General features: G+C 55.0%; 3 protein-coding genes across 12 annotated transcripts; all 3 read right to left on the bottom strand.

Annotated features, from left to right (window-relative positions):
• Window positions 1-352: 352 nt before the first annotated feature.
• Window positions 353-4,165, bottom strand: SYNE4 (spectrin repeat containing nuclear envelope family member 4). 5 transcript variants are annotated; one of them, XM_030874733.3, is made up of 8 exons: window positions 4,033-4,165; window positions 3,682-3,733; window positions 3,042-3,182; window positions 2,615-2,809; window positions 2,295-2,543; window positions 1,425-1,502; window positions 664-722; window positions 353-571 (listed from the first exon to the last, which is right to left on the bottom strand). In XM_030874733.3, the coding sequence occupies exons 1-8, from the start codon at window positions 4,158-4,160 to the stop codon at window positions 394-396; spliced, it is 1,080 nt and encodes a 359-aa protein (XP_030730593.1). In that variant the 5' UTR covers window positions 4,161-4,165; the 3' UTR covers window positions 353-393. The 5 variants fall into 5 exon arrangements, with proteins under 5 accessions (XP_030730593.1, XP_030730596.1, XP_030730591.1 ...); XM_030874736.3 differs by having other exon boundaries at window positions 1,425-1,528; window positions 2,285-2,543; window positions 3,682-3,832; window positions 4,033-4,164; XM_030874731.3 differs by having other exon boundaries at window positions 3,682-3,832; window positions 4,033-4,164.
• A 569-nt stretch (window positions 4,166-4,734) lies between these two features.
• Window positions 4,735-9,721, bottom strand: ALKBH6 (alkB homolog 6). 6 transcript variants are annotated; one of them, XM_060288849.1, is made up of 7 exons: window positions 9,652-9,721; window positions 8,780-8,862; window positions 8,324-8,464; window positions 7,004-7,064; window positions 6,489-6,661; window positions 6,168-6,284; window positions 4,735-5,004 (listed from the first exon to the last, which is right to left on the bottom strand). In XM_060288849.1, exons 2-7 carry the CDS (start codon window positions 8,858-8,860, stop codon window positions 4,741-4,743), a joined length of 837 nt encoding a protein of 278 aa, XP_060144832.1. In that variant the 5' UTR covers window positions 8,861-8,862; window positions 9,652-9,721; the 3' UTR covers window positions 4,735-4,740. The 6 variants fall into 6 exon arrangements, with proteins under 6 accessions (XP_060144832.1, XP_060144830.1, XP_060144831.1 ...); XM_060288847.2 differs by lacking the exon at window positions 9,652-9,721 and adding an exon at window positions 8,979-9,447; XM_060288848.2 differs by lacking the exon at window positions 9,652-9,721 and adding an exon at window positions 8,979-9,435 and having other exon boundaries at window positions 6,489-6,640.
• Window positions 9,722-10,117: 396 nt separating this feature from the next.
• Window positions 10,118-23,142, bottom strand: CLIP3 (CAP-Gly domain containing linker protein 3). The gene is made up of 14 exons (XM_030874676.3): window positions 22,010-23,142; window positions 21,472-21,695; window positions 18,323-18,462; window positions 18,144-18,237; window positions 17,795-17,956; window positions 17,261-17,379; window positions 16,515-16,751; window positions 14,094-14,229; window positions 13,826-13,954; window positions 13,043-13,186; window positions 12,852-12,975; window positions 12,580-12,644; window positions 12,127-12,199; window positions 10,118-11,654 (listed from the first exon to the last, which is right to left on the bottom strand). Exons 2-14 carry the CDS (start codon window positions 21,635-21,637, stop codon window positions 11,600-11,602), a joined length of 1,644 nt encoding a protein of 547 aa, XP_030730536.1. The 5' UTR covers window positions 21,638-21,695; window positions 22,010-23,142; the 3' UTR covers window positions 10,118-11,599.
• Between the last annotated feature and the right edge of the window lie 358 nt (window positions 23,143-23,500).

Here is a 23,500-nt window from a genome sequence, read left to right as displayed (position 1 = left end):
GTGTCCCCTCAAAATTCATATGTTGAAATCCTAACCCCCAAAGTGATAGTATTAGGAGGTGAGGCCTTTGGGAGGTGATTAGGTCATGAGGATGGAGCCCTCATGAAAGGGATTAGTGCCCTTATAAAAGAGACCCCCAGAGGATTCTCTGCCCCTTCTTCTATGTGCAGATACAGTGAAAAGACAGCCGTCTATGAAGCAGGAAGTGGGTCCTCATCAGACACTGAATCTACAGGCACCTTGATCTTGGACTTTACAACCTCCAGAACTGTGAAAAATCAATTTCTATTGTTTATAAGCCACCAGTCTATGTTATTTTGTTATAGCAGCCCGAACAGACTAAGACACATCCTTTGACAGTGACCATTTATTACATATGTCTGGACTGTGTAGTCAGATTGGGGGAGGACCATTGACATAGCTGAGCACCAGGTAAGGTGTCCTGGCCAGTCGGGCAGGAGAGCAGCAGGAGTCCCCTGACATGGGCAGGAGCAATGTGGCACCCACCAGCAGAAGGAAAAGGAGGAGGAGGAGGAAGGTCAGGGGCCGCCTGGATGCAGGAGTGGGGGATCTGCAAAGGGAAATGCAGTGTTCAATGTATGGGTGGGCTGCCACCATAAGCCCTACCCCCACACCCCCAGACCCATCTCCCAGGCATCTCACCCAGGGTCTACCTCCAGCATCACATCCTGGACATTGGGAGATGCTTGCCTCATCTTGTCCTAAAGGTAGAGAGCAGCCAGCAGTAGAATGGGTGGAAGTGATATTTAATGTGGTCTTTACCTTACTCCCACAGACCTACAGAGCTGGGCTTATTTCTCCTCCTTTCCTAGCACTCCCTCCATCCCCAAGACCCCACATGGACTTGGAATATCTCCAGGTATAGTGGATGTCTGTCAGTGCCTGCCCTCCAAACAGTCTCCCTTTTCCTGGTAACAGTGGTTCAATTTGGGGAGAAGGGTATCATACCTCCCTACTTTCCTGAACTCAAAACTCCACCTCCATGGTTAGGCATGTGACCCAGATCTGGCCAGCCAGAGCCCTCCATCAGCTTGGCTACTGTGATTGGTTCAGGGTGTAGGCCATGACCCAAGCTGGGGAAGCAGAAGTCAGCCCTAGGACTTGGCTGCTGTAGGTCAGTGGCACTCTCTCCTCCTGGGGTGGGTAAGCCAGTGGGAAGTGAGTGTGTAGCTGCTGGGGCAGCCATTTTGCTAGAAGGAATCCACCTTGGAGAAGTAGAGCCCAAGACAGGGAGGGACTGAGCCCTGACAGTATTTGAGGTCTTGAATTCAACACCACCTGGACTTTTCAGTTACATGAAAAAAACAGCATCCTCTTTTTTGTGTGTAATTCAATTTGGGTCGGGTTGCTGTCACTTGCCGTCAACATTCCTGAGTGATACACCTGGCCGAGGACCAACTCACCTGAGACTTCCGGAGCAGGGACCGTCTTCGGTGACCTGTTAAGTGTTTCCGGTGGCTGAGGCCTGACATGAGCATGTCCTGTGGGGAGAGAGAGGAGTGGGGTCCTTGGAGAATCAGTGACAAAGAGACACAAAGTTGGGGAAGGGCCAAGAGGGGGGAAGTGTCACAGAGATTAGATTCTGTGGGAAGAGAGAGATCTCAGGGAGAGATGAAGAGAGGGGCAGAGCCAAAGAAACCAAGAGAAGAGAGACATTATTTATTCATTCATTCAACAAATATTTAATGAGCATCTGTTACATGCCAGGTGCTATTCTAGGAGCTGGGGACACTGTGAGCATGGAAACAGGCAAAGTCCTGGCGTCCATTGAGTTTATATTCTAGTAGGAGAGAGAGAGACCATAAGTTAATAAATGTATAATGTCAAGATGTGGTAAGTGCTGTTAGGAAATAAAATAAGAGGATAAGGAGTGATAATGTTTGGAGGCCAGGGCAGGCCTCTCTGAAGAGGTAACATTTGAGGAGAGACTGGATGGAATGAAGTGAGGAGGTGAGCTCGGTGTGCCTCTGGGGGCTTCGAGATGGGAGTGTATTTGGAATATTTGAAGAGCCAGGAGGCTAGCGTGGCTGTGGTGGGGTAAATGAGGGGGAGAGTGAGAGGAAATGAGGAAATAAATATAGGTACAACAGAGACACCTGGAGGCCAAGAGAGGCAGAGGGATGAGGGAGGAGACCACTGAGACACCAAAAGCAAAAGAGACACCGGGAGAGACAGAGCCATGAAGACCTCCTCGAAAGGGAAAAAGGCCCTGCTAGGAGACACACAGAGGGTCCCTTGGGTGCCTGGGGGGAGGTGACCCCACCTGCTCTCACCTCAAGGCTTTGTCCCCTGCCCTGGGGCCCCCTGCGGCCACACAGCTCACAGGGAGTCCCTGGTGTCCAGGCTGTCCTTTGCCCCAAAGGCCCGAGGCCCCCAACGTCCCCCGCCGGGTCCCACTCCAACTCTGCGGGAGTGGGGAGGCTACTGGGTGCCCAGGGCCCCCAGACCCCACCAGGTCCTGGCCCGTCTGAGTCCCCCTCGACCTCCAAGTCCTGCTCCAGTGTGCTGGCCTCCTCAAACACCTGGTCAGAGGACAGAGGTCATGAGGGTTGGGATCAGCGCCTGCGCCAGGGACCGCCAGGGTGGGCCATACCAGGCTGTAGCTGACCAGCTGGGCCTGCAGCCGCCACAGCTGCCGGAGGATGCTGTCTCGGTGGGCTCTGAAGGCCCTTAGGACCTGCTCCAGGGATGCCCGGGCCTGAGGCTCACTCCGCTGTGCCAGCCCCTCACCGAACACCAGCAGTGCATCTAAACGCTCAGCTGCCCCACGCAGGTCTGCCTGTAGGGCCTGGGTACACATGGTTGGACATCACCAACACCACACCAGCCCATCCCCACCCCCCGCCTCCATACACACACAGCAGGGGCACCAGAGACCTGAGACCTGGAGTCACTATCCCCACCCCCTCTGCCATCCAGACACCTGGAACATGGAATAAACCCATTTCCCACCCTGGGAAGCTGGCACCCACTCCTGAGGCCCTGCCCACCCTCCCACGTTTTGGCTTCCCACTGCTCACCTGCAGCTGGACCATCCTGCTCTGGGCTGATGCCCAGGGCCCCAGGCCTTGCTCCAGGTCCTGCAGCCGGAGGCCCAGCCCCAAAAGGCAAAGATGCAGGCTGTCCTGCTCAGCCTCTAATCCCCAGCCAGAGATGGGGCGCTGGGGAACACAGGGGGCTGAGTCAGAGCCAGTGAGCCAACCAAGGCCTGGCCCGCACCCATTGCACCCAGGCTCCTGCCCTCTGGGTGCTTCTCTGCAGCAGAGTCCATCTCTGGGTCTGCACCAGGGTTGCTCCCACCTAGAGAAACTTCCCAGTGGAGCCAGGCCTGAGAACCTCTAGTTCAAATTCTCCAGGTTTTCAAGGCTCCTAGAAACTTGTACGTATAGGGCCTGGGGCTCTGGAGAGGGAGAGGGTGATGGAGCTGGATAGCCCCACGAGGAATGGGGCTACGCCAGGGCCAATGATGAAAGAATTCTCTCTCAGTTGGTAAAATACTGAATAGTGATAGTTAAAGAATCATTGTCTAGAGCATCCCTCCCCACACAGATGCCCAACATTTTTCCAGAATCATCACCTCATCCCCGGTGTGGAAGCCAGATCCTGGGAGACAGACAGGAAGTAGGGACTGGCACAGGGGCCTAGTTCACCTCAGCTCACCTCACGGTGTTTGGCCCCAGCCGAGTCCTCATGAGAAGGGGGCGTTGGCAATCTGGGGAGGCCAGCAGCAAGTTCAGTGCCCCTCGGCCCACCCTGGAAGGGCTCGGGAGGGTCCAAGGAGTCCTGCCCCAGCTTCTGGGCCTGTTCTGACCTGGGATGGTGGTGGGGGGGGGCATTGACAGGTCCCTGGGTGAGCCTAGGTGCCCATTATCCACCCTACCCTACCCCTGTCCCCAGTTACCTCTCTCATGTCCCCAGGTGATCTTAGCTACAATACCTCCTACCGTCAAAAGGCCCCTGCTACTGCCTCCACCCTTTGGGGACCACAGTTTCAAAAGCCCCAGCTCGTACCTGATTCTCTCCTCTCCAGAGGCGGAGCAGATGGTGCATCCAGATGTGTTCAGTTCCCTAGGGGCTCCAGGCGGGTGGCTGAAGGGCTCTGAGGGGGGTGTAGGGCCCAGGCGTGGGGGCAGGGCCATATTGGGGAGCCTGAGGACAGAGAGTCAGTGAGTAGAAGCCCTTTTCCTTTCCTCCCAGACTTCCTCAGTAGGACTCACCCAGGCCTGAGGCAGCCAGAAGCCCAGGGGCAGGCTCAGCTCCACCTCTTTCTAGGAGGAACCTGGACCCAGGTAATTTGATGCCCAGCTCAGGTGATAGTAGCACCACTTAACTCCTTCCTCCCCAGCAGACCAGTAGCTGAACCTCCCAAGCTCACCCCACCCACCTAAGGGGTTTCCAGATATAACCCTGCCCCTCAAGAGCCCTGGGTTCTTCTCCACTCTGTGACCCGAACATCTGACCTCGGCAGCCCACACCATCCATCTAAGGTCCCGGACGCAGCGCCCCTCAGGAACCCAAACATCTGGCCCCCCACCCCCAAATGTCCAAAACCAGAGTAAGATTGTTTTGTTGGTGGTTTATTTGGAATGGGGCCTTTTCCTGTGGTTCCCTCACAGGTACTGGGAAAATAACCCGGGGGGAACCGCCTCTGCCCACAGGGAGCCAGCAGTCCAGAGCAGGTGAGAGCTCGGGAATCCGAGCGGGTCCTGGGTCCTGGCGTCACTTGCTGAGCAGGAGGCCAGCGCGCAGCACGCGGGGTACGCGGCGGATGGTCAGCGAGACGCGGGTGCCGCGGACCAAGCGGGCTCCAGCTTGCGCCGAGGGGCAAGCGGCTGCGTTGCGCGGCAGGGAGGCGGCGTCGAGCGCGTCTACGCTGGCGGCTGCGATGCCGTGGAGGAGGCGCGTGTAGGCGGTGCCACGGAGCACCAGCAGGCTGCGCGGTTCAAGCAACAGCGAGGTGGCCGGCCGGGGCGGGGGCCGGGGCTGCGGGGCGGGTTGAAGGTTAGCGGGTCCCCAGAAGTTAGGAGTGGGGTGGGCGAGAGGTCAGCGGGTTTGGGGGTTCAGGGGGCGAGGGTCAGCGAGTCCCAGGGGCAAAGGCTGAGGGGCAAGTGTGCTCCTAGGGATCGAGGCTTTGGAGTGAAAATCCCGCGGGGGCCAGGGCCAGGGCCAGGGCCAGGGCCGGGCTTCCAGGGAAGTGGAGACGGGGTGGTGGTGGGGTGTCAGCAGCCCCTCGGCAGGGACTAGGCTGCAGATGGGGGTGTCTAAGGGCCTAAGGGAACTGCAGCTGGGCTCTGCAAGGAGCTGGGGCTGGGACCGAGGGATCAGTGGTCCCAGGAAACTGAGTGGAACTGGGCTGAGGACTTGGCTGAAGCCAGGAAGGGAGGAAGAGATGAACAGGTGTGGTCTGGGAGGATGTGCGGATATCAGGATGTTTTGAGGACACCAGCAGAGTGGGAGGGGGTGTCAGTGCATCTAGGAGCGTGTAGGATTAAAAAGGGCAGCCGTAAGGAGCAGTTGGTGTCAGGGTGTCCAGGGAGTTTCTGTGTCCAGGGGGTGTCAGACATACAGCAAAGAAAGAGGTCAGGGAAGCTGCTGTCATGAGCAACACAGAGGGGAGGCAGGATATCTGGGGGCCCTTGAGCAGCAAGTCATGTGTTGAGGTGCCAAGGAGAATCTGGGGGTGTCCTGCATGACAGATCACATTATTGGAGGGGGAGGTAGGAAGTCAGTGTTGGGGTGCCTGTGCAGTGGCCACTGAAAGGGTGTCTGGCAGGATGTCAGCGACAACCCTGAGTGGCTGGTGTTGGGGTATCTGAGGATGTCCGTGTCTGTTGGAGAACTGGGGAGCCCTGCATGCGGTACTGGAGCGCTCTGAATGTATGGAGCCAGGGGATCTGTAGGCTGTCAGGGTATTCATTCAGCAGATGGGGGTATTGGGGTACCCGTGGATATCATGATTTCTAGGGCACCCTGCAGGCAGATGGGCTGGGCATCTGGGCGGATGTGGGTGCCCTCCATGAAGGGACAGAGGAAGATGTCTGGAAGGGTATCAGGGGTACCCCGCAGGCAGGTGGGATTGGGGCCTCTTAGAGGATATGGGGTGTCAGAGTGCCCACAAGCAGCTGGGGCAACGTCTCAGGGCCCACCTGCTCTGTAGGGTCATCGTCCTCTGGCTGCCGAGGCTCGTAGAGGTCCAGCATGGTGTGGGAGCCCAAGCTGATGGTGCTGACAGTCGGGTAGTACAGTGGCCCATCCTCGTGGGGCTGGGGAGTGGGTACCAGGGCTGGACAGGGCAGGAGTCCACACACCCCCACCCTCAGGTGAAAGCGGGGCTCCCCAGCTGGGGACAGGGAGGTGAGTGTTTGGTTGGGGTATGTGGCTGCTTAATGAGAGTGGATGTGGGTCGACAGGATGCCCTGCCCCATGATGGATCCGAGGTCTGGGGGTCGGGGTGAGAGTGTGGTTACCATGATGCCCTCCCCAGGCAGATACTGGTTCACAAGGACGTGGTTGGCTGGGAGACCCCCAAAAAGGCTGAGGTCAGACACTTTGTCCACGTAACGCTGGAGCCACGGTGGCAGCCGCTCAGGAACCATCCCCCGGGGATGGGGGAGCCCACCTGGGGGAGGGAAATGGGGTGCTGAGGGCACCCAACAAGGAGCTCTGGCATGTGGAGCCCCCATTAGGGATATCCCAGTGGTTGGTAGCACTCTGACCTCCTCGGGGACCCCTAAATCTTTGGAGATCACCACCACTGACTTCTCCAAACCCCTAGAGATACCCTCCAACTCATCAGGAAATCCCTAAGCCCTCAGGACCTCCACTGACCCCTGAGAATCCTCCTGGCCCTTGGGACCCCTTGAACCCTCAAGGACCTCCCCCCGGCACCCTGACGCCTCAATGTCCTGAGACTATCCAACCTGAGCTGCCTACCCCAGTCCCCAGCCCTAAATCACCCATGCCCACAGCCGGAGACACTTACCCCAGTTCTGTAACTTCCTCCCGGAGAGCTGGGTCCACTTTGGTTTTGGGGCATTGAAGACCTGGGAGGTGGGAAGGGGGTCAGTCCTTTTCCAGGACCACCCTCTCTGATTCTCCCACCCAGGCCAACATAGGGGTTTTCACCTAGGGTGGAAATGGGTCATCTCAGTGTCTGTGGGATCATTCTCCGAGACAGTGTTCCCAGGATTTTGTTCTTGCCCTTTCCCCTGTGGAGGCCGCTGGCCTCAAAGCCCCTCTGTGTCTAGGGATTGAGGGAGGGAACCAGAGCTACCCAATCAGGGTCTGAGTCTACTCAGAGCTCTGGGCTGGGTTGGGCTCTTTCAGCCCAGCAAACAGTCTGCACTCTGTAATTTCGTGATTCCTGGGCTATCTCAGCACAGTCTGAGTCCTGGAACCTCCTTGTTCCTCTTGCCTGGGGGAGAAAACGTGCTCAACTGGGCTATTCAGTATAACCAAGAGAGTACGTTGAAAATTCTCCACTGCCAAGACCCCAAGGGTCTAAAAAGGGTTATCTCAAAAAGTCTAAGAAATCTCCTTACTTCCTTCATTGTTATGGGGCTGGAAGCGGCTGTCTCAGTATGAGAGTCTGAGTTTTGGAGCTAACTCATTCCTGGGACTCAAACTAGACAGGACTAGTTGGGATAGCACAGGGAAGATCTGTGCTCTATAACCAAGGCTCTGGGGCTGCAAAAGGCTATCCCAGTGCACAGACTCTGAGCTTTGTAAAATTCTCCTTTCCCCAGACCTTAAGAATAGAGTACAGACTGGGCTATCTAACACAGGTGGTCTGTGCTTGGTAACCTTGTTCCCAAGACTCTGGGTCTATGCTGAGCTATCAGCACAGGGAAGCGTTTAACATTCTGAGCCCTGGGTTATCTCAGCACAGAAATCTGAACACTGTAAATTCTTCATTCCCCAAATCTCAAGGGAGTGAACTGGGCTACCTCAGCCTATGTTATAACCTCCTTCTCTCTAAGGTAGCCGGATAGGGCTGTCTTAGTACAGGGAGTCTTAGCTCCATAATAACCACCACCTTTCTAAGAATCAGTTTGGGGGGTTCCCTGGTGGTCTAGTGATTCGGTACTTTCATTGCCATGGCCCAGGTTCAATCCCTAGGGGAATGAGATCCCACAAGCCACGTGGCGTGGCCAAAAAAAAAAAAAAAGAATCAGTTTGGTTTCCCCTAAGCTTCCTGGGAAAAGCCCTTTCTGACAGTCCCCAGCAGGTGCTGAGAAAGGAATAGGGAAGGTGGTGAGGGATGGGTGCCAGGTGGCACTCTCCCTCCTGCAAGAATCCTCACTGTGACCTTTCGGGCTCTCCTACGAGAACTGGGGGTTGAAGAGGTTCTGGGAAGAGGGGATAAACAGGTCACCTGTCGAAGCAAATACTCCTCCTCTTCCTTGGAGATGAAGTCAGGGACATAGTAGATTACAGGTGGTGCCTAGGATAGAGAGATCCCCCCTGAAGGTGTGACCTTTGGACCCACACAGGAATGCTGCCATCCATGAGCAGCCCCTCCTCTGGAGCGTAGCTCAGGATGTCCCCAGACAGGGCAGGGCCTTAAGTCGAGGGACCAATGGCTATTTGGGGGATGGGGAGGTGGGGTGAGGGTAGGGCTAGACCCTGAGGGTAAGGATGAATTGAGAGGGAGGGGGCAGTCCCAGCCCACAAACCCAGGAGTCAGCCTGCCTATCCCCACTCTATCTCCCGCCCTCTAGTTCCCACCTTCACCCTCTGCACCCCCGGTCCTGACAACCTGCTCCACCCTGAATGGTTCCAGAGCTGGAACCCTGGCGTCCTGATCCTCCATTGACATCAAGTCCGTGTACCCGGTCATTCCTGTGGGGAGGGGAGAACATGCTGAAATCACCAAGCCTCCCACCCGCAGACTGTGATCCAGCTTTCTGGTCTCATCATGGGCCAGGGCCTCACCTCAGCCCTCTAGTGAAACTCACTTGGTTTCGAAAACCTAGATGTCCTCAGCATCTCAAAAGCCACACAGTGCACCCGTAGGCTCCCTGCCCAGACACAATGAGCACCCACAGTACTCCCCCCAGACTCCGTCCACCAAATACCCATCAAACTACACGTCTGCCGTCTCAAGCCTCTACAGAGAACAGCCTCAGACTCCACTGGGAGCCTTTCTTAAGAGCTCCACGCATATCCCCCAGGGCTGCACCCCAGACCCCCTTTAAACACCTTCATTTGAGACCTCATCCTAAAAACTTCAGACCTGCAATCCCGAGCCCGGCTCTCTAACAATATTCGAGGTCCTCATAGACCCTCCTCCCGCCTCAAGCCTTTTCAGACGCCCCATTCTGAGCACGCTTGTGCCCCCAATCTAAGCTTCCTCAGACACATCCATTTTCAGTCTCCTTGTATCCTCCCCACTCTAGACTCCCCTCAAGACTTCTCTTCCCGAGCGCCCCTTCCCTGCAGCCCCCTTGGACCTTTGACCCTGAGCCTGACCCCTCTCACACCTTCCCTCCCTGAACCCCTTGGTTCCCCCGACTCTGTCTTCTAGAACCCCACACTTTTAGCTTCCTCGGACTCCCATCTGAGCTTCCCCGGATCCCCACTCTCAGCCCTCTTGGACCCCCATCTCCGCCCTCGGCGCCCCAAACTGACCGTCCACCAGTGACCCCTCCAAAATCCAAATTCAACACCCCCATTCCCTTCCCAGCCACTTCCTACCCACATGGCCGACGCAGGAATTCTCAGACCAATGGGAATTCTCAAAGGCTCTAAGGCTCCTCCTTCCACCCAATCGGCGCTCTCACACACTGTTGTTCCGCCCCCTCGCCCTCCTTCGGTGACAGGCTGTGCCTCCCGGCCTCTGAGCCACTGGGGCCCCTTCAGAGACGGGTCTTCGTCTGGCATCGACCAATCAGAGCTCCAGAATCGAACCTGTCCACGCTGCGGAGAGCCCAGAAAGGAGGGGCAGCCGTGGCGGCACAGGAAAAACGCGATGGTTGGAAGGACTCCCCGCAGGTTAGGCCATCCTATATAAAGCCGCAGGGATGCGCGACTGCTGTACCCAGCAAGGGTACGGAGGCAGGGCCGTAACTCCCTAAACACCGACCCGACACAGAGAGCCGTAGAAACGTCTTTATTGAAGGGGGTAGGGGTCATGCTGAGTTTGGGGACATGCAGTGAAGGGGCAGTCGTGAGCTGTCCTTGGTTTTCAGGGTCCCAGGTCTGCCCTGGACCCCTGGGCCTTCAGGGTCTCCGTCGGGCTGTTAGTCTGGCCAGGGTGCTCTGAGGTCCTTCAGGGCCAGTAACTTAGATTTGGTGTTTTGGACCTGTGACCAGAATGTAGATTGAAATGGGGACTCCAGGATTTGGGATCCCCTCAAGGCCTTGATGCCCCTCATGTATGAGATGGAGGCTTGAGGATTTGGGGTTCCCTTGGGGCTGGGGCTCTTGGAATTTGGGTGTCTTGAGATCCATGGACTCGGGGCATTCAAGTCCTCTGGTTTCCGGGGATGAGAATTCCTGTTTGGGGTTTCTGGTGCCTATGAATAGAGCTTGAGGTGCCCTGGGGGCCCAGGATACATATCTCCTCCATCCCAGGCACAGGAACCTCCGTGACTGAGGTTTCCTGAGGGCTTGGGATTGGATTTTTAAAATTTGGGATTCCCTGGGGATTTGGGGATTCCATGATTTGGGGATCCTGGGAGTTAGGGCTTTGGGGTCTCCTAGGGGCTCTAGGACTTGCGGGCACAGGGGAGTTTAGGACAGGTACTCTGGGGTTTGGATCCTCAGAGTCCCAGAATGGGACCTCCAAATTTTGGGGTCCCCCCAAAGGGGGAAATAATTACTTTAAAAATAGAGAATTTTCTGGGAGCCTGGCCAGCACAGGTGCTGTGGGCCGCATGGGGTGGGCTTCGTACAAGGCACTGGGGGTTTCTTGAGGGTGCAGAGGATAGGAAGACTTGGGGGTCCTGTAATTAGCACTTCCAGTACTGTTTTGGTATCTGTAAATTGGGGGTGACAGTGGGCTGGTTAATGTGGGTCTCTTCTTGAGGGGTAAGAGCAGGGGGGTTCGTTAATGGAGGGAGTCTCTGATTGCAGTGTAGGGGGTTTGGGGTGACCACGGGGGTCACAACATCTTGAGGGGACTGATATTAAATGTGGGTTTGTTACTCTTGCTTTGGAGGTGTTTCTTTCAAGGGGACTTGATGGTGGTTGGGGGGGGCCTTTGTTAACAGGGAAGGGTTCTGATCCAGTGACTAGTGACTCAGGAATGTTCTGCTGTGGAGCATTATGTAGAGAAAGTCACCGTCATTTGGGGTGATGTGGAAATCTGTTATTGGGGGGTCTCCTCTGAGGGGTTGGGACTAGCCTGAAGGTACTACACTTAGGGAATCTCTTTCTGGGTAACATAGGGTCTGTATTTGGGGGGTTATCATGAGGGAATCTGTTAATAATGGGGCCTCAGTGATCGAGGGCTGGCTAATGGGGGTCTCTATTCTGGACGTGTTACTGGGAATCTCTATCTCAGGGTGACTCGGGGGCTCCTTGTATCAGGAGATGCTAGAGGAGGCTCTGTGTCTCTCTCAGATGTCCAGAGCCTCTAAGACTGCATCTCCGCCCTCAGCATCCAGGGAAACCAGCAACAGAAGAGCAACCTGGGGAAGAGAACTGTGTCACACGCTGGTGCAGGATGCGGAAGCATCTGGATCCATCACCACCCAGCTCTTCCCCGAGTGTCTGGGATTTGGCCTTTCTGGATTCCAGCTGTGCCCTCTCAGGCTCCCGTGGAGCCGAAGGTGTTCTGTCTCTTTTACCTGCCCCTTAAAAGTTGAAGTCACCAGGGATTTCCCTGGTGGTCCAGTGGTTAAGCCTCTGTGCTCACAACACAGGGGGCCCAGGCCCGGCGCAGCCAAATATATATATATATATAAAAGTTGAAGTCACCAGAATTCACTATGGGGCCTCACTCCCTAAAGACTGCTTCTGGGTAAGCTAACTAGTCATATGTTTTCCTAACTTCTATTTCCAGCCCCAACCCAGAACTCCAGACTCCCTGTGTCCAATGGCCTGGTGGATGCCTCTCCCTGAATATCCCACAGGAGAGGGGGACCAAGGGTTGCTACGTACCTGGAGATGGAGTTCTCTGATGCGATGTCCTTTGGGGTCCGGACTGTTGTGAAGGTGCGTTTGGGCTGCGTCACTGAAGGGAAGGGCAAGGTCTCAGGTGAGGGGATGATAGACCCACCTCTGTCCTCAATATCTACCCAGACTCTTTTTCATTAATATTTATCCACATCCCCAATATCCTACATTCCCAATAGCCATCTAGACCTCTTGTCAATAATATTCCCTGTGTCCTCCAAGACCTACCCATGTCCCCGGTGCCTGCTCAGAGCCTTGTCGTTAACATCCCCATCCCTATAGCGCCCATCCTTTTGGGGATCCTGTCTCATCATTTTCCTGGACCCTGTGTCCCCAATTAAATACTGGAGATTCTGTCACCAGCATATACCTGAGGACCCAAGACCTTTCTTCCTATCCCCAAATCCACACTCCTCCCACAGCCAGCCCCCAACTCACTTGTCACTTGATGTACTTTTTTGGCTCCAACGTTATCCCCAGGGGGGTCAGTGGATCCACCAATCCTGGGGAGACACGAGGAGTGGGAGGAGTCAGAGCCACAAGAGGCCAGGGTCTGACCAGGAGCGGAGCCCCGGGGGGCCTACAACGAAAGAGCTAGGGTGTGGGGGTGGATATCCACACTGTCCTCCTGGTCCAAGAGAAGGAGACATCCAAGCAGGGGATCAGGATTCTGGGTGGTACCCTGAGTTGTGACCAGAGTTTGGGCTCACCTCTGAATTCGAGATGCTGGTGCAAAGACTCCATGCCGTGGGGGGCAGGTGAAGTACCGGACACCAAAGACAGAGCCATCATGTTTGCCGGTGGGCTGGTCTAGCTCTATGCCGTACCAGTAACCTGCAACAGGAGAGTGTCAGGATGCCTCAGGGCCCTGCCTGCCCCCAGCCCAGATAGCTATCCTCACCTGGGGCAAAGTCTGTCTTCCCATAGAAACGCACGATCCCTTGCTTCTGGCCTGCGACGAGCACTTGGTCTCCAACCTCAGCCTTAGCTCCTTCACGCTGCTGCAGGCTGCCCAGAGATGGGGATGATGAGGGCTTCTTCTTACCTGGCGGGAAGGGGACAAGGGGTGAGGGTGAGGCCTCCAGATGCCAGCCCTGGGGGCCCCGTGTCACCCAGAAAGCCACAAGGTAGAAACTATCCTGGTTCAAATGAGACGAGCCTTCCCCTGAAATGGGGTTGGCGGGGTGGGCTTGAAAGGAAACAATCCCAGCTGCCAGAGAATGGGGGTGGGGGCTTTGGGCCTGAGGGACAACTAAGTCAAGAACCTACAGAACCTCAAAACTCTTTCTCAAAGTTGAAGATATTTGGGCCAAGGGGAAAACTGAGTCTCAGAAGTCAGAAACCCAGAAACTGTCCTTTTAAAATGAAGGGGGGAGTTAGGTCTGAGAATAAATCAAGTCACTAAAGCCAGGAACCCCATAGATTCTTCCCTAAAACTGGGAGAAAACCTTTGGCTCTAAGGGGAAACTAAGTCATGGGGGCAGGGAACACACAGGTCCTTGCAAGAACTGGGTGGGACCAGTACTGAGTCAAAGGAGAAACTGAGGCACAAAAGTCAGGAACTCAGAGGTCATCCTCTAAAATGGAAGTTTGAGCCTGAGGAGAAACTGAGTCACAGAAGCTGGGCTATCCACAGAATATCCTCAAGAATGGCTCTCGTCACCCCTAGGGCTCCCCCTCTGACCTTTGTGTTCCCTGCGGCCTTTGCCTGTGACACGGGAGAAGTCCATCCGGGGAGTCCGCGGTGTGGAGGTGACAGATGAGGGAGGTGCATCCACTGCCTTGGAGATCTTGGACACAGAGGCAAAGAGACCTGGGGGGACAGAGCCTGGGCTGGGAGTTGTCCAAGCCTCTGCCCTCTGACCCTGCTCATCACCTCCCAACCCCAGCACTCAGCAGCAGAACTACTGAGTGGACCCCACCATCACCTTCTGGGCCCCAGTGGGACTGACCCTGCTTGGGAGGGCAGATGAAGTACCGGACACCCCCAACACTGCCATCATTCTTGCCCTCAGGTTCATCTAGTTCCACGCCCACCCACTGGCCGCTGGCGAACTCCGTGGTCCCGCAGAACCGCAGTGTGCCCGTCTGAGGAAACAAGGGAGGAAATGGCTTGGGTGCACCTTGAGAGGCCGATAAGATCACCGGCACACAGGTAGCATGGTGGGATGGACGAGGGAGCCCCAGGCTTAATTCTCAGCTTGGACATCACCATTCACTGGTTGTATAACTTAACTGTGCCTCGATGTCCTCATCTGCGAAATGGGAACAGAAATCTCACCCACCTTACAGGATTGTTACAGAGCTGCGCTGTCCGACGCAGTACACGGCCACTAGCCACATATGACAATTTAAATTAACTAAAATTAAATTAAAATATCATTTCTCCAATCACACTAGCCACACTTCAAGTGCTTAATATCCACATGTGGCTCATGGCTAGTTCACTGGACTACACAGACATAGAACATTTCCAATCTCACAAAAAGGTCTACTGGACATGAATGCTATAGAGACATAAAAGCCCTCAGAACAGGGCCTGGTGCTGAGTAAGGGATCAGTAAGTGTTGCCTATTATTATCCTGTAACTTTGGTAAAGGGACCTCACGGGGCCTCAGTTTCATTTGGAAAATGGGGATCACAGTCCACCTCAGAGGCTGGTTATCCGGTGGAAACATTTTTAACATATGTGAAGTTGCTTAGCTGCAGTGAGTGTGGTTATCATCATTTGTGTGAGGCTTCTTCACTGCTCTAAGCCTCAGTTCCTCATCTATAAAATGGGCTAAATAATAGCGCCTACTTTGGAGAGCTGGTGTGGGGATCAGAACAGTGCCTGGCACACAGAGCCAAGCCCTATTCTAAGGGCTTTACACATTTTAACTAATTTAAACCTCGAAAATAATCTTAAAAGAGAGTGGATATATACATAACTGATTCACTTTGCTGTGCAGCAGAAACTAACACAACATTGTAAATCAACTATATGCCAATACAAATTCATTTAAAAAAATAAAATAAAATAAAATAAACCTCAAACAACCCCCCTCAAGTGGGTACTATCAGCTCCATTTTACAGATGAAGAAGCTGATGCCCAGAGAGGTGAAATCACTGGCCCCACAGCTGGTAAGTGGCAAAGCTGAGATTTGCCTGAGCAAATCCCTGAGCCTGAGTTCATAACCACTGTGCTATGCTGCTTCTCTACACGCAGAGATTGTTATTACATGTCTTCAGACAAAGAGTTTCACCTCTTGGGCTTCTTACAGTCTTCTATATTGTAAAATGGAGAGAATCAACCCATCCTGCTTTCAAAATTGTCACACTGATTTGATTAAATCATGTACAGAAACTTTCCAGGTGGGGCTGATGCATGCAAAACTCTTGATTACGAAACAAAATGTGACTTTTATGGCTTCTCACTGTACAAAGAAACAAAATTCAAATTCACTCCAGTGGCCTGCAGGTCTGGTGAGATCCAGCCCCTGCTAACGTCGCCACTTCACCCTCCCTAGATAACTCCCCTCCAGTCACACTACCCCTCCCCTCCTCTGGGATTTTGTACCTGCGATCTCCTCTGTCTCCATATTTTTGCAAGGTGAGCTCCTTCCCCTCTCAGCTCAGATATCACCTCCTCAGAGAAGCCTTCTCAGAAGACCTTAGCTAAAACCACCTCGGCCCTCAGCTAGGGCCAATTTATTAAATGCAAGCATTTAATGGTTTTCAAAGCCTTTGTTGCTACTGGAAATTATCTTAACTATGGGTATACTTTATTGACTGTCTCTTCCTCAATAGAAATGGAGTTCTATGAGAGCAGGTCTGGGGCTAACACAGGCCTTCATCCCCAAGGACAGGCTGGGTCCAGCATGGAGCCTGAGGGACACCAGGTAAATGAATCAAACTTGGAATGATTGAATGAATAAAGATCTCTCTGTCCTCTGGGACTTTATACCTGCTCCCCCTCCCTAGGGCCCCCTTCTCCCTTTCTTCTCCTGGCTCATTCCTCAGCATCTTCAAGTGAGCAAAGTATTGACCACTCTGGGAACACAAGTGGCCCCTGGATGGGAACCACAAGGCCCAGGGGGACCCAAATGGGGCAGAGTTGCACTGATCACTCTGCATGTGCTTCCTCGTGAGCCATGACAGCTCTGGGCTGTCACTGTCAGGAGATGTATCTGTCTTCCCCCTTGGACTGAGAGTTCAGCTTGGGTGGGGCACAAAGGAGGCACTCACAGAACAACTGTTAGACAAAATGAATACTGTGTGCATGACTGGGAGGGTGGGCAGGCAAAGGGGAGAGTCTGCACTCTGCCCAAAGACCCAGCTCTGAGGGATGAGGGCTGAGTCCTGCCCGCCCTTCCCTGCTCCAGTCCCTGACCTTCTGGCCATCCAGTAGCACGCGGTCTCCCAGGCGCAGGCCCAGTGCACTGAGCATGAGATTGCCTGGGACGTTGTCATAGTTGGGTAGCGTAACCTTGGGGAGGGCGCAGGAGAGCGGCACAGCCTCCTCCAGTAGCGTCCGCAGCTCCTTGGCCACCAGCGCCGCCTCTGCCTTGTCCAGGGACATGTCCATGGGGTCTGGGACCACCTCCGCTGGCACCTGTCCCTTTCGGTTCTGGGGGCCAACAGGAAGAGAGGGAGCAAAGACTCAGCGGCATAGGCTGCACCCCCACTGAGCCCATGCCCCCAGAGACCCCAGGTCGAGGTGAGGCAGAGGTGGGAGTAGGTCATACCCTGGGCCAACTTGGAAAGAGGAAGGGGTGGGGCATTAAGGTACAGCCCACGATCCCCAGGGAAGTCCACCTCTGAGACCTCAGGCTGGAGATGTCAAGTATGGAGCCAATAGGGAATGAAGGTCCCACTTCAGTGCTGTAGGTCATGCCCTCAGGGCCAAGACCCCAAGCCCGGAATGGGGCCATGTGAAGGACAAACACTGAAAATGGGCTCCTGTGGTACCAGGTTAAGGATCCAACTGGGCCAATGGGGAATGAGAGTTTCAAGAAACTCAAGTGGTCCTGCCCCGCCCCCTCCCCCGCTCCCATCCTCTGCAGAGGCCTGCTGGCCAGAAAGCGGTTGGGGAGGAAGGAGAAGGAAGGTAACAGGACTGGGCCAGGGTGGCAGTACCCGAAGCGCCGGGTTGGCACCGTGTTCCAGCAAACATTTGGCCGCACCCAGGCACAGGTTGGAGGCAGCGATGTGCAGGGCTGAGCCATGGTTGAAGTCACTGCACGTGGAGTTCACCACTGGGAAGTGGGTGAGAGGAGGGTTCCGGGTGAGCACCCTCAGCACCCCAGCCCTCCCGCTGCCTTCCAGCCTCCGAAGTCCACCTCTTCATCCATCTCTTAACCCGCAGGCCCCAGGCCCCACCACCCCACGGCAGCCTCTGACACAGAGCCCCGCCCCTCCTCGGCCACCCCCCTCCCAACCAGCTCCCGCCAGGCCCTGACGTTTTGGACCCCTGAACTCCTTCTCCCGCACCTCCCGCCTCCCGCCTCCCACCCTGGCCTCCCACCCTGGCCTCCCACGCCAGGCCCCATCAGTCGCCTTCCCTGCCTTCTCACTCGTCTCCTCCCCCCACACCTGGGTACCCTCCTTCTGCTTCCAGCCGTCCTTCCTCGCCTAGGTCCTGCCCCTCCCAGCCCGGCCCTTCCTCCTCACCTCTGGGCCGTGCACCCTTCAGTAGCACGCGCACGAGATCCGGCACGTCAAAATAGGCCGCGTAGTGAAGCGCGTTCATGTTGGTCCAGCGGCTGCGCAGGGTCACGTCTGCGCCCAGTGCCAGCAGCTGCTGCGAGAGGCGTACAGCCGCCGCGGGGTCCCCTGCGCGACAGCCCAGGTCAGCTTGGGTTCCCTCCTCCAGAGTGTGGGCCCAGAGCATGGGGAAGGCCCAGGGCTTTAGGGACTGCACTTTGGGATCTTAGGCTGTGGGGTCCAGGATGGAGGTCTGAGGGTCGGGGTTCTGAGAGTGTTGGGCGTGGCAGTTAGGTTTGGGGGTTTGGACCCTCACCGACTCCGTGGGCCCCCGCCTTGCACGCATAATGGAGCAGTGTCATGTCGGTCAGCCCATCACGATCATTCACGTGGCAGCCTCGACGCAGAATCTGGGAGTACCAGGGGACCAGGGAGGGTTACCCAAACACGTGAGGAAGCCCTTCCTCTCCTCCCTCGCTTCCCCAGCGCTCTCACCTCATTGCCAATGACATCAATCTTGTGCTGGACTTGGGGCACCCACTGGCGCACAATGGCGAACAGCTCAGGGATGGTGGTCTGCGGGTCAAACAGAATCTCCTGGCAGGCAGGGTCGTTGGGGTCGAAGAAGGTGAAGGCTGGGGTGGTGAGAGGTCCAAGATCACCCCAGGCAAACTGTGGACTGACCCCCCCCCCTCCTTCCATCCTAAGGCAGAGGAGCTCTAGACCTTTAAAACCTTCTAATACAGAGTCTCAAACTGGTGGCACATGGGCCACAGGCATTTTCTGTGTGGCCAGCGTGAGGTTTCAAAATCAGGTCTCACATAAAAATGTGGATGCCTGGTGTGTCTTGAAAAATTGGAAGATCATATAGCAGCAAACTCCACCCCATGAAACAAGAGTGGTAAGGAGTCTGCATGCCCAAGGGGGCTGCTACTGCTCTAGCGCATGTCGCCCTGTCGGGGCATGCTTTAGCCAAATCTCCAGGGTAAAGAAAATTAAAAAGGCAGAAGTCACGGTTTTTAAGAAAAATCTCCCCGAATTTCAATTACTGTGCAGTCCACATAAAATGGATCCATGGGCAGGACCCAACCTGTGGCCAGCCAGGGGGTGCCCAGAGGAACTTCCATCTCCCCCCTTTAGAGTGTTGCCCTGTAGTAACGTCAGCACGCAGCACAGGGCTGGCACAAGGCAGGAGCCCAGTGCATGTTGAATGGATGAGCAAACGAATGACCAGATGACACAGAGCCCAGGGACGTACCGCATAGAAGGTGTCTCCCGGAAGCAGCCTGTGTGCTCTTTTTAAAACCCCAGTCACAGCACAGCTCTCCCTGGCTAAGCCTGCCCTGGCTCCCATCACACTCAGAGTACAGACCCAAATCCTCAGCCTGGCCCACAGGCCCTAAACAAACTGGCCTCATCTGTTCTGTGCCCTCTCCCCCTCACTCGTTCCCCTCCAGCCACACTGACCTCCTTCTGTCCTTCCAACTCGCCAGGCAAATTCCTCTCTCAGGGCTTTGTGCTTGCTGTTTTTCTTGCCTGGGCCCGTCTTCCCTGAGATCTTCCTAAGGCTTCAGAGAGGCCTCCCCAGACCACCCTGGCTAAATCAGCACCTCTGCCCTTCTTTATCTCTTGCCCTTTTTCATTTCTTTAAAAATATCACTACTTAGGGACTTCCCTGGTGGTCCAGCGGTTAAGACACTGTGCTTCCTATGCAGGGGGCCCGGGTTCGATCCCTGGTCAGGGAACTAAGATCCCCATATGCCACGCGGCGTGGCCAAAAGAAAAAAAAGAAGAAAAAAATCACTACTTAACATTACTTGTTTACTCCTTCCTCCTTCCCTCTTTTCCTCTCTTTCTCTTCTTCCTCATTCTCTTCCCTTCTTGCTTGTCCCCCTCACTAGGACGTTTCCAGGCTGCCTTGTTCACTCCCCTATCCATGCAGGAGGCGCTCTGTCAGTCTAGCTGAATTAATGTACAAATTTAATAAATACACGAGTTTCTCTTGGAGTCCACCTTAGCCCTCTCTCTGTCCTAGACTACATTTTCAGATTCCTTCACATTCTGTGACCAAACCCTCCTTGTTCTACAGGCAGGATTCCTGGGGACGGGGGGCAGATACTCTAGACTCTCTGACTTCCCAGCAGGCCACAGGTCCCAGCCACATCCAGCCACATTTCCAGTGGAGATTTTCCAGTTTCCCAGGGTGGATACCCGGCCGTAGACACCCAGATAACGTTCTTATTTTTCTATCAGACTGAGGGCAACTTATGGCCTCTCTGACCCACCTCTAGTGGGTGGCATGTCCACAGATGCCACCCCTCCTGCCCTATCCTGATGACACCTACTCTCTGAACTTGGAACCTCATTTCCGAACTTACAGCTGCCGGGGATTCCCAGCCAACATCTTTTAGAAGCCTCCTCCTATATCTAATTCTGGCTGAGCTCCACCCTCTCTACCCAGTAGCCAGAGGGAGCTTTTAAAAATATAAATCAGACCTGCCCCCCCACAAACTGCTCTCCCCCGCCATCACACTTAGAATATATCCAAAGTTCTCACAGTAGCCTTTAAGGCCCTTCCAGATCTAGCCATTGCCAACCTCTCATCTCAGCTCCAATCACTCCCTAACAGCAACACCAAGATCTTCCTTCTGCTCCAAGCTCAGTCCTGCCTCAGGGTTTTTGTACTTGCTGCTTACAGCCTGGAACACTCTTTCTCCAGCTCTCCTATGGCTGATTCCTCCTCATGCTCTGGGTCTCAGCCTAAATGCCACCTCGTCAAAGACCCACCCTGACCACTCTGTCTCCAGGTGCTGCCCCCTAGCCATTCTCTGTTATATCTCCATCTTTTATTTCTTTCATAGCATCCACTCCAATCTGAACTTATCCGATTTATATACCTGTTACTTGCTTAGTCTTGCCTTCTCTCCTGAGAGCAGGGATCATGCCTGGATTGCTCACCATTAAATCTTCATCTCCTAGCACAAGGCTTGTCACAGAGTAGTAGTGATGGATAAAAGTGCTTGGTGAATGAGTAGACACTTTCCTTTTCTCCAAGAGGCCAACCTCTCAGCTCCACATCTTCCTACCTCAGAGCCTTTACTCCTGCGGTTACCTTGCCTGGGACCCCCTTCCCCTAATCTTTTCCCTTGTTAACCCTCAATTCATCCTTGAGTCTCCCTCAAATGTTCCTTCCTCAGGGAAAGCATATCTTAACAAGCTCTTGCAGAATTCGGTTCTTAGCAAACACAATTCTCATCCAGTCTTGTAATTATGTACTTATATTTTTATACTTATTTGTGTGGTTGTCATTGAGGCCTGTGAGTTCTCTTAGGCAAAGACTAGATCTGTCTTGCTCCATGCTGTGCCCCCAGTTCCTAGGTCCATAGCAGGCTTTCCAAAAATGCTTGTTTAATGACTAAATGACTGAATGATGTGTCATGAATCAAATATTACGATTATCCCAATTCCATTCTCCAATGGGTGAATGAATTAATGAGGGGGGTGGGAATCCAAGGGCCACGACTCCTCCAGAACACCTTCAAATCCTCCAGGTTCCTCCCACCATCTCCACCAGCAGAGTTCAGCCAAACCTCCCTGGCAACCCAAGGCTCCAGGCCATATTGCTGAGTGGGGAGGGTGGTTACCGTAGTCCTTGGGGAGGGGGGCAGGTGCCGAGGGGTGCACAACAGGCTTCTGCCGGCGCTCCTGGGTGGGGCTGGGGGGCTCTGGGACAGGCTCATCCTCCTCCTCCTCCTCTTCTCCCTCCGCCCTGAGCGGCGGGGCCATCGGGGCGGGATCTGTCTTAGTCATGGTCCTTGGTGGCCCTCAGTGGGCAGGTGCAGAGTTGGAGGTGGCCTTCAGGCAAATCCTGGGGGCAGAGGTCAGCTAGAGAGGGTGCCCCAGTCTCCGGAATCTGAGCCCCCCAGACGCTCACCGGGCTCCGGGTGGCTCCCACGCCCCCAGCTCTGGATTTTGGGCAATCATAGGGACGCCAGTCACCCATCAGAGGACGCTGGTTTGTGGGCCCAACGCCTACCACTTCCCCCAGGCCAGTCCCCCATTCTTCTCCTCCCGCGTCAGGGCCCTCAGTCTAGGCCGCCCCCTCCCCCGGTTTGTTTATCTCAGGATGCAGGATGCTTTGCCCCTCCCCTTCTCCGCGGGCCTCCCCTCTACCCATCTTACCTCGGGTGTCTGGGGCTGGAGACCAAAGCTGAAACCGGGGAAACTGGAGTAATGGGGTGCCAGTGTCTGGGGAAGTGATGGGGGAGAAGAAGACAGAGAGAAGGGGACGAGGCCCGGACGCCGACGGGGGATGGGGGTGGAGAGGGAGGGGCGCTGACGGCGCATGCGCTGTCACCCCCAACCAGGCGCGGGGGCGGAGACACTGCGAGGCTGCTTGCATTGATGAAAAGGCTGGAGGCAGCGGTGGGAAGGGTATAGACACCAAGAACGGGGAGTAGAAGAAATGGCCACGAAGAAGGATGTGAGGCATGGAGACAGGAGAGAGATGAAGCAGGGACAAGGGCAAAAAGACAGGGATGGGAAAACGGGCACATGGATTTTTGTCCATCCCGCTGTGATAGCGCCTTTGCGAAGGCCTGCAAACCAGACAGTTTGGGCAGGGGTCTCCATGTGTGGTAGTGGTGGGTGTTCTCTCTCTGACATATCAGACCTGACCTCTACTCCATGTCCACCCTAGACAAGGGATGTCTCAGAGGGATGATTTTGTGGAGACTCCTATAATCACTGTCATTGTCATTATCACATAGTGCGCACACAGCATTGACCCAGAGAAGTTAAGCCATTTACCCAAGGGCATACAGCAAACAGGTAATGGAGCTAAGACTTGAATCCCAGTGGCCTGGCTATAGAGCCTGGGCTTTTAATCACCGTGCTACATGGCTTTGGCAGTGCCTAGGGGATAGACCTGCCAATGGACTCCTCCCCCCAGAAAGACCTCCAGGAGCCAGCCCAGGGATGAGGCCTTCCCGGCCCCATCATCCTGGCTGGGCTGTCACACCTGACTGGCTGTGGCCTGCACTGTCCACAATCATCCCAGCCTGAACAGGGCTAGCTGACTTTGCCTTCCACCTCTCATCCTTCTAATGTGCAGGCCCAGTAGCTCCATTAAGATATTTCCAGAATTTCATCCCTCACCCCAGTCCCAGGCCCTAATCCTGGTCCATCCTTCATCCTCTCCCGCCTGGACTATGGCAGCTCCCCACAACACTCCAATATGCAGCCAGAGGGACCTATTAACACCTATCAGGGCTTCCCTGGTGGCGCAGTGGTTGAGAGTCCGCCTGCTGATGCAGGGGACACGGGTTCGTGCCCCGGTCCGGGAAGATCCCACATGCCGCGGAGCGGCTAGGCCCGTGAGCCATGGCCGCTGAGCCTGCGCGTCCAGAGCCTGTGCTCCGCAATGGGAGAGGCCACAACAGTGAGAGGCCCACGTACCGCAAAAAAAAAAAAAAAAAAAAAAAAAAAAAACACCTATCACATCAGGACCTTCCTAAAGGCATCTGCTTGCTGCACCTCACTGCAGGTAACAGCCAATGTCTCAACCACAACTCACAAGTCCCTGTGGGAACTTCCCTGTCATCTCTCCAATCTCACCTCCTCTCACTCTCCCCCTCAGTCACTCCACTCTAACCACCCTGGCCTCCTTGTTCC

The sequence above is a fragment of the Globicephala melas genome, chromosome 19 (assembly GCF_963455315.2).
Source record: "Globicephala melas chromosome 19, mGloMel1.2, whole genome shotgun sequence".
Lineage (NCBI taxonomy): Eukaryota > Metazoa > Chordata > Mammalia > Artiodactyla > Delphinidae > Globicephala > Globicephala melas.
Note: the sequence above shows the minus strand (reverse complement) of the source record. Positions and strands in the feature narration are given on the sequence as shown.

What these genes read in the sequence shown, in the direction of transcription:
- SYNE4 (XM_030874736.3), bottom strand. Translation starts at nt 4,160, where the DNA reads ATGGCCCTGCCCCCACGCCTGGGCCCTACACCCCCCTCAGAGCCCTTC. An exon ending in TCTGGAGAGGAGAGAATCAG is followed by an intron (nt 3,833 to 4,032) that starts GTACGAGCTGGG and finishes CCACCATCCCAG; the next exon opens with GTCAGAACAGGCCCAGAAGC. An exon ending in GCAGGATGGTCCAGCTGCAG is followed by an intron (nt 2,810 to 3,041) that starts GTGAGCAGTGGG and finishes ATGTGTACCCAG; the next exon opens with GCCCTACAGGCAGACCTGCG.
- CLIP3 (XM_030874676.3), bottom strand. Translation starts at nt 21,637, where the DNA reads ATGACTAAGACAGATCCCGCCCCGATGGCCCCGCCGCTCAGGGCGGAG. An exon ending in GTGCCAACCCGGCGCTTCGG is followed by an intron (nt 16,752 to 17,260) that starts GTACTGCCACCC and finishes GTTGGCCCCCAG; the next exon opens with AACCGAAAGGGACAGGTGCC. An exon ending in GAAGACAGACTTTGCCCCAG is followed by an intron (nt 12,976 to 13,042) that starts GTGAGGATAGCT and finishes CTCCTGTTGCAG; the next exon opens with GTTACTGGTACGGCATAGAG.
- ALKBH6 (XM_060288847.2), bottom strand. Translation starts at nt 9,102, where the DNA reads ATGGGTATTTGGTGGACGGAGTCTGGGGGGAGTACTGTGGGTGCTCAT. An exon ending in AACCATTCAGGGTGGAGCAG is followed by an intron (nt 8,465 to 8,779) that starts GTTGTCAGGACC and finishes TCTCTATCCTAG; the next exon opens with GCACCACCTGTAATCTACTA. An exon ending in TGCCTGGGGAGGGCATCATG is followed by an intron (nt 6,285 to 6,488) that starts GTAACCACACTC and finishes CCCACTCCCCAG; the next exon opens with CCCCACGAGGATGGGCCACT.